Genomic DNA, 12,385 nt, shown 5'->3' with positions numbered 1-12,385 from the left:
AGACAGAGAGACGCAGAGACACAGAGACAGAGAGACAGAGACAAAGACAGAGAGACGCAGAGACAGAGACGCAGAGACAGAGAGACAGAGACGCAGAGACAGAGAGACGCAGAGACACAGACACAGAGACAGAGACAGAGAGACTGACGCAGAGACAGAGAGACGCAGAGACAGAGAGACAGACGCAGAGACAGAGACACAGAGACAGAGAGACGCAGAGACAGAGAGACGCAGAGACAGAGAGACAGACGCAGAGACAGAGACGCAGAGACAGAGAGACGCAGAGACACAGACAGAGAGACAGACGCAGAGACAGAGAGACAGATGCAGAGACAGAGAGACAGACGCAGAGACAGAGAGACAGAGACGCAGAGACAGAGACACAGAGACAGAGAGACAGACGCAGAGACAGAGACACAGAGACAGAGAGACAGAGACACAGACACAGAGACAGAGAGACAGACGCAGAGACAGAGAGACAGACGCAGAGACAGAGACACAGAGACAGAGAGACAGACGCAGAGACAGAGAGCAGAGACAGAGACAGAGAGACAGACGCAGAGACGCAGAGACACAGACACAGAGACAGACGCAGAGACAGACACACAGACGCAGAGACAGAGACACAGAGACAGAGACACAGAGACACAGAGACAGAGAGACAGAGACGCAGAGACAGAGACGCAGAGACAGAGACACAGACAGAGACACAGAGACAGAGACAGAGACAGAGACACAGACAGAGACACAGAGACAGAGACACAGACACAGAGACAGAGACAGAGACGCAGAGACAGAGACACAGAGACAGAGAGACAGAGACACAGAGACAGAGACACAGAGACAGAGACACAGACACAGAGACACAGAGACAGAGACAGAGACAGAGACACAGACACAGAGACACAGAGACAGAGACAGAGACACAGAGACACAGAGACACAGACGCAGACACAGAGACAGAGACAGAGACACAGAGACACAGACGCAGACACAGAGACAGAGACAGAGACAGAGACACAGAGACAGAGACAGAGACAGAGACACAGACAGAGACACAGACAGAGACACAGACACAGAGACACAGAGACAGAGACACAGAGACAGAGACACAGAGACAGAGACGCAGAGACAGAGACACAGAGACAGAGACAGAGACAGACGCAGAGACACAGACACAGAGACACAGACACAGAGACACAGACACAGAGACACAGAGACACAGACAGAGACAGAGACACAGAGACAGAGACAGAGACACAGAGAGTCCAGCCGCTCTCTCTGCTGCTCAGTGGTCGGTGTCCTGAACCTTCAGGTCCTTGAACAGAGATTTCTGACGATGACTCGATCTTTCACAATCTCATCAGACTTGACTTTTACCATCTGAGAAATCGCTCTGTGATCAATGATCCCACCAATCATTGGATCAGCATCAGATCCAGTTATAATTGATCATCAGTAGATCAAGTTTTAGCCACATGTCACAATAAAAGTCAGTTCTTCAGCAGTTAGAGACAGACAATGTTTTCAGCACCACAGACACCCTGACCTCCCGCCACAAGTCCCGAGCTGCTCTCAGTGGACGAAACAAACAAACCACAATGTGTTGATATATATGATCTAAATAACAGCAGGATCCTACACACACACTTTATTATATTGTCGTTTTAAATCTCTTCTTCTACGTTTCCTCTTCTGTCCACTCCAGAGTCTAAAACTGAGACTTTCAGAAACTCTGCTGGACCTCTTTTATTCTGAAAATTCTGGGGTTGTGTTTTATTTTGAAAACTCTGGGGTTGTGTTTTATTTTGAAAACTCTGGGGTTGTATTGTAGTCTGGACAGAAAGTGAGACCTTTGTAAATGATGAGGTCACAGCCAGGGTCTCTCCTGATTGGCTGTCATCAGCCTGGACTACCAGTGGTGAATACAACATGATAATGAATGACAGTGTCACTGACCTTGTTGTCTTTGCAGCTGTTGTTCAGCACTAGAGGGAACTTATTATTTGTGCTGATCATCGTTCAGAAGATTTACTGCAGAGGAGACAATCTACTTCCTGTTTACACCGATTCGCACAGGCTCAGTGTAGGTGGATGGTCATGTGACGTGTGTTTTCAGGTGTGTTAGTCTGGACAGATCGTTAAAAAGCATCCTTCCTGTTTTCTAACCTTCAGGATCAAGTCCAGAACAAACCTGCAGGTCTGTTTAACCTTCAGTCTTCCTCCACCTGTCTGTCTGCAGCTCTCAGCTCCTCCACCTGTCTGTCTGCAGCTCTCAGCTCCTCCACCTGTCTGTCTGCAGCTCTCAGGACTGTCAACTCGCCACTACCCATCATGCCTCACACAGCGTAGAGAAACCAAAGCTCCGTCCAGATGTGGACTCTGGAGCTCTGTATCTGTGTCTCCAGGCTTCACCTCCGTCACCAACAACCATCAGCTCCGACTCAAACAGAGAAAACAGCAGGAACCAGGAACCAGTCGCACAGAACACCTGTTTCTATTTAAGTCTGACACTTAAGGTGGAATTTCCCCTTAGCTGAGGGAGCTTAAGATTGTTGCACAGAATAACTTTCCTTAGTTAAGGAAAAACTTTAAGGCATTTGCAGCAATGGAGGAGATTTTACAGCAGTAAACTTCTACAGTTTCCATGGAGACCATTTGTTTGCTGCCATTAGCTCTTGTGATACCTGTAAACCTCTCACCTGTATCGACTCACAAAGTGGACAGAAGAAAAAAATGTAAAAAGAAAAGAAAGAAAGAAAACCAAAAATGTCAGAGGAGGAAGAGACGAAAAACAAAAGAAAACTCACTGTCGGTGAACGACACGGCTCACAGCTGATCGATCGACATGAAATACTTCACCAATACTCGACCGTAAAGATCCTGAAGCATCAAACCACAGAGCATCATGTGATCAGATCACAAACTGATGCTGATCAGATCTATAGAGAGAAATCAATAAATCAGTTCCTCTGGTGAAAGCTCCATCAGGGTCAAACTCTTGTTGGGACGTTCATCCTCTTCACTGATCAACATCAACTCTCAGAAACGTTTCCTTAGTTCGGCCTCTAAGGTCTGAACTGACTTTAAGTGATTCCTTAAGTATCAGACTACGATCAGCAGGAAACCTTAAATACTTAAGGGAACATTTAAAGGAAACCTTAAATACTTAAGAGAACATTTAAAGGAAACCTTAAATACTTAAGGGAACATTTAAAGGAAACCTTAAATACTTAAGGGAACATTTAAAGGAAACTTTAAATACTTAAGAGAACATTTAAAGGAAACCTTAAATACTTAAGGGAACATTTAAAGGAAACCTTAAATACTTAAGGGAACATTTAAAGGAAACCTTAAATACTTAAGGGAACATTTAAAGGAAACCTTAAATACTTAAGGGAACATTTAAAGGAAACCTTAAATACTTAAGGGAACATTTAAAGGAAACTTTAAATACTTAAGGGAACATTTAAAGGAAACCTTAAATACTTAAGGGAACATTTAAAGGAAACCTTAAATACTTAAGGGAACATTTAAAGGAAACCTTACGGAGAAGACTTAACAGTGTTTTTATTTTAAGGAAATCTTAACTTCAGGTGTTTTGTGCAGCTGGCCCAGGTCCCTCACACAGTAACATCTGTCCTTAAAGAGACTCGAACTACCAACAACACAACAGCTTCCTGTGTGTGATACACAGCAACAATCAATCACCCAGAATCCTTAGGGAAACCCGCAGCACACACACATCTACAGTCATCACAGTGAGTCTGAGCTCCAGGACCAAACAGTGTGTTTCAGTGTGTGTGTGTGTGTGTGTGTGTGTGTGTGTGTGTGTGTGTGTGTGTGTGAGATGGAGGCAGCTCAGTCCGACCTCAGTGACCTGCGGTGGAGGAGAAGAGTCTTCTTACCTTGGGCTGAGCGCGGCGTGGAAAGGCAACTTTAGGGTCGATCTGCAGGAGGAAGAAGACGAGTATCAGTCAGAGAACAGAGACATGAACGTGTACAGGTACTGGATCAGTCCTGTGCGCGTGTGTGCATGTGTGTGTATATGTGTGTGTGTGTGTGTGTGTGTGTGCGTGTGTGTGTGTGCGTGTGTGTGTGTGTGTGGTGTGTGTGTGTGTGTGTGTGTGTGTGTGTGTGCATGTGTCCCACACTTCTTTTTAGTTAATCACTGTAATAACATCTAGAGCTACTAGCAATTTACCTCAGCCCAATCACAGAACGATTCCACATCAAATCTAATCTCTTCTTAGGTGGTGGGGGGGGTGGGGGGGGGGGGTGGGGGGGGGGGGTTAACAAATTACACACACAAAGAGCCAATTAATGTGGCGTTCAGCCTGCTTGTTGAACTCAAGTGTTTCACAGCAGAAGAGTTCAGACTCCTGCTGCTCCACAATCTACAACCTCCACACGCCATCGTCACCTCCTCCTGGTCATCTGCCTCCTCCCTCACACTGCTGTGAGGTCACTTCCTGTGAATCCAGAGTCAGCTACAATATGAAGCATGTGTGAAGTCTTGAGTAATGGCTAAAAAGTGTTTGTGAGGTCACCGTGACCTTGACCTTTGGCCACCAAAATCTACTCAGTTCATCCTTGAGTTCAGGTGAACGTTTGTGCCACATTTGAAGACGTTCCGTGGAGGTGTTTCTGAGATATCGTGTCCACGAGAACGGGACGGACGGACGACCTGAAAACAAAATGGCTGCCGCTCTGACTGTCGCCGGGCGGAGGAATAAAAAGAAAAGACCTGAAACTGATTCACTCCACAATCAAAGATTCAACAAAGTTCTGGAAACATGGTCTAAACACAAAGTACTGAATCAGCACTGAGCCAAGACGTGGTCCTGGACCTGGTCCTGGACCTGGTCCCGGTGCTGGACCTGGTCCTGGTCCTGGACCTGGTAGACTGAACACATGACTGAGCTAACGAGGCCGAGTGCATCACCTTCATCATCCTCCTCCTCTAAAAGGACTGCTGTCTTTTCTCTGCACATATCTGCAGGGAGGAAAGAGCATTAGCTAAGTATGTGTGTGTGTGTGTGTGTGTGTGTAGGAGAACAGGCTGACAGTGTTGCTGACTGAAATAGACACAGAGTCTGAGCTCTAACAGAAACCTTTGGTCTGTGTTCAGTCTATAGCTTCACCTCCTCCAACAGGACTCCACCCTGTTCACCTGTTCACCTGTTCCCCTGTTCACCTGTTCCCCTGTTCACCTGTTCCCCTGTTCACCTGTTCCCCTGTTCCCCTGTTCCCCTGTTCACCTGTTCACCTGTTCACCTGTTCACCTGTTCACCTGTTCCCCTGTTCCCCTGTTCACCTGTTCACCTGTTCACCTGTTCACCTGTTCACCTGTTCCCCTGTTCACCTGTTCACCTGTCACTCTACAGCTTCATGAGCAGCTGACTGTTAAAACACAGAGCAGGTCAGAGAGGAAACATGAAGTCACACAGCAGGATTCTGTAAAACCTGCTGCTCCATCAAAAATCATAATCCACATTATTGGGATCAATACTGAGATCAGGTTTATTAAACAGGATTATTCACCAGCATCTACTGAACTTTACAAATAAACCTTCTTTTAAACAGTGGATTTTCCTCAACTTTAAATACAATTCAACAGAAAAACAAATAAAAGAATAAATTTAAAGAATTTGATAAATACATGAAATAATAAATAAAATATCTAAATATATACAATTATATATATATGATATAAAAATTAATAAAAATAAATTTGGTCAAAATAAATAGGATCAACCATGACACACCAACCCTGGCAGCAGCTTGTTATAGCAAAGTTAATATATAATAAGCTCTATCAAAAAAGAAAAAACACTTGTAAAGAACCATTAAGGCTTGACATTGCTGTGCATTGTTAGCATTAGCATTGTTAGCATTAGCATTGTTAGCATCAGCTACAGAAACACCCCGACCTATAGATCAGACTCTCCAGATGTAAAGGAACAAAAAAATCACATATCATTTTTATAATTTATTCTGTGAATATGAAAAAAACATTTTTCATACTGAAATCACTATATATATATATAAATAAATAAATATATATATAATTCATGACAGAAACAACAAATAAAAGACTGAAAGAACAGATGTGTTAGATCCATATCTTTTCTCTATATCTAGTGTGTTTTCTGTTTCCTGTTTACATTCTACAGGGGAAGAATAAAAGTTTATTATTATCATGGAGCTTATTTCAATACCTGAGCACCTGAGTGCATCAGCTGCCAAAGGCTTTCTCCACAGTCACCCAGGCTGACCTACTTTGTTCAACCAGCTCTGCTCACACTCACAAATTACCTCAGTCCTCTGTGCTCAGCTACAAATGAACCATGGGGGGGGGGGGGGGGGGGGGGGGGGGGGGGGGGGGGTCGGGGGGGGTGGACTCCCTTCCTGTGTCATAAGATGTGACCAAGATACAGACTCACACAGTCACTTCATATTCAACATTTCACAAACAACAAACAGGAATAATTACGTAGATATATGAATTAACCCTGTGAGGGTTGGTGGATGTTTCTCTGAATGTCTGTGATAAAAAACACACACACACACACACACACACACACACACACACACACACACACACACACACTCTCCACTTCCTCTTATATATTCTTGTGAGATCATAAATGACTCTCAGCCTGAGTGACAGACAACGAGGTGTCAGTGATCTCAGAAGTGTATCTTCCACTGTTGTTATGAACCTACAGACTTTATCTCCACGCATCACTAACCCAGTGATGGAAACACCTGTGTTACGTCACGTGCAACAACCTTTAAAAGGTGGATTTAAGAAATAATGGAGAAATGGAGAAAACGCCCTTTGACCTCAGAGGGTTGTAAAAACAACATGAAACCAGAGGAAGAGTCACATCTGCACGAAGACGAGGATGAAGAGGATGAACTGATGATGTCACTTTTGTTTCAGTGAAGTGTTTCATATTAAAACCAGCTCTCACCGGATTAAATATTAATCAGAAGAATGTTTGACGAGCATCAATTAGCTTCATTTCCTGTAGATTAACGAGCTCCGTACATACGACACGTCCTGCATCTGTCCATCACTCTGTCCTCAAACACCTTTGTCCTTCTGTCATGTGATATTAATATATATATATATATATATATATATATATATATATATATATATAAATAATGGTAAATGGACTGCACTTATATAACACACAAATTCACCCATTCACACACTGATGGATCAGCCACCAGAGGCAGTTTGGAGTTCAGTATCTTGCCCAAGGACACTATGACAACCGGGGATCGAACCACCGGCTCTATCTCCTGAGCCACAGCCGCCATTTAAAGACATTTAAAGACACGAGACAGCAGCCAGACACACTAAGACGAAAGGCTGAAAGAGACTGTAACAGAGAAGACGAGACAGATCTGAGGAAGCAGAACAAACGTCTCGAGACCGAGAACAAATTTGGTTTGATTTCCTGTAAATAAGTCAAATAAAATTACCTCAAATCACAAGAACGCAAACTAAATCAAAACCCAGCTGGATAAAGTGTGTGTGTGTGTGTGTGTGTGTGTGTGTGTGTGTGTTTCCCTCTGTGCTCTGTGACCATCAGGTGTTTGTGAACATAACACACAGACAGAATAAAAAAAGGTGAACGTACCATTTTAGAGTCTAACTCGTGGTGCGGCTGTGCTAAGACTTTATCGACGCTGGCAGCATCTGCAAAAGTGACGAAGCCGAAGCCCCTGTGGAGACACGGCACAACAACAACACACACCTTAACATCCCATTATCACGAGTCACACTTTACGCTTCAATCATCACAAAGAGCATCTTCACTGCACGGCCATGCACGTATATTTCTTATACATTTTTCTGTTTTTATATACACATATTATTTATTATTATATATTATCATTTATTTTAATAAAGTATCTTTATATCTATGTATCAATCTAATTCATATTAGTCATGATAATTAAAGAGCAATGTGTAAATGAATATTATCTCAATTCATTGCATTGACTTTAAATTCCCTTTAAATTACTTTCCCCATTGATTTAAACTCACTGACCTTTTTTAAACACATTACATCATAATAAATGAGGCAGCAGAGGGAATTCTCTCCCCAGCTCTGAGTCAATGTCAAACTGCATCACCCTGTCATTCATTAGCAGCGCACTGTAAATAACAATATCACTCCACACAGCAGGACATGCTCATTTCCCGCCATTATCTTGTTTGTGTTTGTTTACCTGGAGCGTTTTGTCGTCGGGTCTCTCATCACCATACATTCTCTGATCTCCCCGAATTTACTGAAATAATCTCTAAGGCTGTCTGTGGAGAGAGGGAGACACGGAGGGTCACGGCTTCTTTATTTCAGCAGGAAATAAGAAGATGAATGTGTGTTGTCAGCAGTGAATGTCACTGTGGTGCACAGGGGTCGAATGGAGGACTTGAAATCAAAATAACCTTGCGCAGGCACACGCGCGCGCGCACACACACAGGGAAACACACACACACACACACACACACACACATACAGGGAAACACACACACACACACACACACACACACACACACGGATCTGGACGCTGCTCTTACCTGGTGAAGTTTGCCAGCTGAGCCCGCCGATAAACATTTTCCTGCCAAAGGAACAGAAGGCGACAGAAGTCAGTCCAGATTCCACATCGGCCATTTTGATGTTTAGCTAACTACTTCACCGACTGGAGAGAAGTAAAGACTAAAATAGAGGCAACGCAGCGGCGAGGCAGTCCGACAGCAGTTTGCAGAGCTGAGCCAGCAGCAGCCGCGAAACGTCCCCCCCTCTCTCCGCTGTGGACCAACGGTCGTGCCAGATTCCCTTCAAACCGTCTGGCAGTTAAAGCCTGCCGGCTCCTTGGCAGAGCTACACGCCGCGTACAGCAAAACTTCCGGCTGTCAACTGTTGGTACGAACACGGTCTTCAATTCGGCTTCCGTGTCATAAACCGTGCCGTGCTAATAACGGCTTAGCTCAACTTTTTAAATCGGTTCGGCCGAGACAGAACGCTCTCCTTCCGCCATCAAAACACAGCGCAGTGGGTGGTGAGGAGCAGCGGGAACCAGGTGCAAAATGTTTGTTTTATTTAGATAAAGTGCGGCTGAGCGGGAAAAACAACATGCCGATTTTACCAGAGAAAGCCTTAGATATAAAAAAGGTCTTAAACACTCCCTTTAGAGCCGTGTACATTTGTCCGCAGGTGCGGCAGTGTTAAACTCCAAGGTTTCTGAACGACGTTTGGCGTGGTGCTTCCATACGCGCAATAACGGCTCATATCGGACCCGGCCAGGCTGCGAAAAGGGGGCAGGCCCGTTTGGAAATGTAAGCAAACAAAGGTGTAGTTGACCGGACCCGGAAGGCGGCGGAACTGTCAGTGTGAATTCAATCTGAAAATATGCAGTTTAAACAACAACAAGTCATGTGTGACAAACGCAGTGTTTATACCGACAGGCTGTAACCTTACCCCGGGTCGTGCTGCGGATCAGTCGGGCTTCCAGACGTGGCTTGGCTCCCGTCGCCTTCCATATCTGACCCAGGTGCAGGCAGCGACTAACGGACACACACAGACAGGAGGGTCGGCAGACAGAGCGGAGCTCCAGTGTCAGTGTCAGTGAGCCGGGAAAGCAGCACTCCGTCACACGTGGGATCAGTTCGCTCTGTGGCCCCTCCCCCGCCGTCACCGACCACCTACACTGACGTCAGCTTTCCACAACCCGCCCACAACCACTGCTAATAGACCCGTGCATTCTGTCAGATTATCAATTAAATGACATGTAGCATCAAGGGATGAGCCACTCGCCTGAACGCTGATGCCTGCAATGCAACTTAAATGTGATTACACTGACACAGTTAATTAAGCTGAGGGATGTATACAGCAGGGATACACAATTCATGCAACATTATTTTTTCTGTCTAAAATAAAATGGCATTATTCTACATTATACTCTATATATTATATGCTACATACAGAATCTTAATCTATTTAAGACTCTTGTGTTGGACACCAAATGAAAACAGAAAAAGAGACGTTCACTGTTCTGTTAGAGACATCTGTAAGATTACAGGCGTTTCGACTCGTCCCTGAATCGCCACAGGTCAAATCAAATGTAAATATTTATTACCAATGCAATAAATGATCATGCATTCTTTTAAAATATGGATTATAAATATCAATGTCCATTTTAATTGAATTTGCAAAACTTGGTTGCTTCAGTGCACAGAACATTTTCTAAAAACTGTAAATGACTTCTATAAAGTTTGGGACTGGAATCAGATTTAAAGAAAATGTGAAGAGCTTCGTATCCAAAGCCCTGATCATGTCCAGGCGGCCTGCTGTTCAACCTTTTCTCCAGCATGAGAGGAACCCAGAACAGTGTGTGTCAGTGAACCGAAGCGTTACAGTCCTTGCAGCACGTTACTTATTTAACTAAAGCTGTAGTGCAGTAGAAAGTACAGCATTCCCCTCTGAAATGTACGAGTGGAAATATAAAGTAGCATCACATGGAAACGTACAAGTACCTCAATATTGCACTTGAGTACAGTACTTAGAGTAAATGTACTTAATCACTTTCCACCACTGCTAATACAATCACTGAGCCTTCAGCACACAGGTGTTTTAATATTGTTCAAAGAGACAACAGGTAAAAGACTGAACCACACAGACACACAAAGACTAGGAACATGAAATGATAAACTCTATATTGATGTGAAGTCGTTGATCCTCCACTGTCTCACTGCTCATGACTGAGCTCCAGTGTTTGTAACATTAGCTCATATATGACGTTTTATATCGGTCATGAAATGACAAGCTAACACTGGAACAGTAGTTAGCTAAACTGTAAACATAGGGCTAAAGTTAGAAGCTAGCTAACATTAGCGTCATCAACCTAAAGCATCTGTAGCAGAGACTTGAGGGCGGAGCCACAGCTGGAGCGAGGCAGCAGACAACTGGTCAAGTTTAAGAAATGGTACGGTCCACTTTAGGGGTGTCTGAAATGGTGTCTCAAGATTCTTCCAGGGATGAATATGGGAAATATATTGTCCTATTTACAATAATTGGTAAAAAGGATATATAAATGTTTCAAACCCCCCCCCCCCCCCCCCCACATACTGTGACATCACTGTTGGTGGGCAGGGCTGCTTCTAACAGATACAGGGTCATAATCATTATATTCGTAGGTTTCCCATCAAAATAAAGATAATTGGGATAGCTGTCTGAACATGCTAGCAAGGTAACGTAGCAAGTATCAATTTGAGGTACTTTACTCAAATGTTCTTATTTTATTTCCACTGTACATTTGCTAAAAGCCTGATGCTGTCTCACGTGACCACTAGAGGTCGCTGTAAAGTAAATGTGGGTTGTAATAATTAACCTGCACAAAGGAGCATTTTTTGAAAGCATGTAGTGATGTTATACAGTGTCTAGCTGGTGGTTGTCACATGCTTGTGTACCAGTACAGCTGTATCTGCGAGCTGCACTTCGCTTCGATAGTTCAGGTGAACTTGAAATGTATGATGGGATTTGATTATTGATTCATTGGCGTTTTGCCTTTGAGCTTAGAGAGAACATGAGTTAAAGCTTCCCTGTTCCCATCAGCCCCCGTCTCCAGCTCCTGCTCACTTCCCTGAAGCCATGTTCTCCCCTTCGTCTCCTCACACCTGCCATTCTCCGTCCATCCACCAGATGTCCCCAGACTTTCTCTCTGTCTTTATATCCACCTGCTCACCTCTTCCACATTTGCATTCACCTGAGTTTTGTTCCACACTCAGCTACCTGAGTTGTCACCTGTTACCTGTTCCTTCCTGCTCGCCCACCTGTCAGCCTGTGAGCCTGTTATTTTCCATTAAAAGTTACTTCACGTCATCAGCCTGTTGTGGGTCTGTGTTTGTTTCCTGCCTGTCTGTGTTGATACCAGACGAGGAGACACAATTAAGCGAGCAGCCGTATCGTTAAGGTTTTAACGACACTGCGCCTCTTGCTGTTACTGCTCATAGAGCCAGTGTTTTAACGACGTTCTTATCGATTACTTTTAAGAGGGGAAAAAGAATTAAGAACAAACAGAACAGAATGAACATTGCTTTATGTATTGTATATATTAATATTCTTAATCATAGTCTCATTTTGTGATGATAGAAATGTAAAACAAATGTAATACGCGATGATTTACTACAGGACTTTTACCTTGACAGTATTTTTATGGTGCAGTCATTTTGCCTGCAGCCCCCAAATCACTAAATCTGCCCCCCCCCCATCTCCCACCTGCTCTGAGTGATCTGAAACTGAAACCAGTTTCAAACCAATTTCTGAACGACAACGACACTCTGACATTTCAGATTAAATTTATG

The 12,385-nt window shown here is 43.9% G+C and overlaps 1 protein-coding gene across 1 annotated transcript; it reads right to left on the bottom strand.

The window, feature by feature from the left end:
• Positions 1-3,821: 3,821 nt before the first annotated feature.
• Positions 3,822-9,777, bottom strand: LOC130167647 (RNA-binding protein Musashi homolog 2-like). The gene is made up of 5 exons (XM_056374041.1): positions 9,504-9,777; positions 8,603-8,643; positions 8,254-8,335; positions 7,659-7,743; positions 3,822-3,950 (listed from the first exon to the last, which is right to left on the bottom strand). Exons 1-5 carry the CDS (start codon positions 9,563-9,565, stop codon positions 3,873-3,875), a joined length of 348 nt encoding a protein of 115 aa, XP_056230016.1. The 5' UTR covers positions 9,566-9,777; the 3' UTR covers positions 3,822-3,872.
• Positions 9,778-12,385: the final 2,608 nt, after the last annotated feature.

This window comes from Seriola aureovittata, chromosome 4 (assembly GCF_021018895.1).
Source record: "Seriola aureovittata isolate HTS-2021-v1 ecotype China chromosome 4, ASM2101889v1, whole genome shotgun sequence".
NCBI classification, from domain to species: domain Eukaryota; kingdom Metazoa; phylum Chordata; class Actinopteri; order Carangiformes; family Carangidae; genus Seriola; species Seriola aureovittata.
This window is presented reverse-complemented; position numbering and strand designations above follow the sequence as displayed.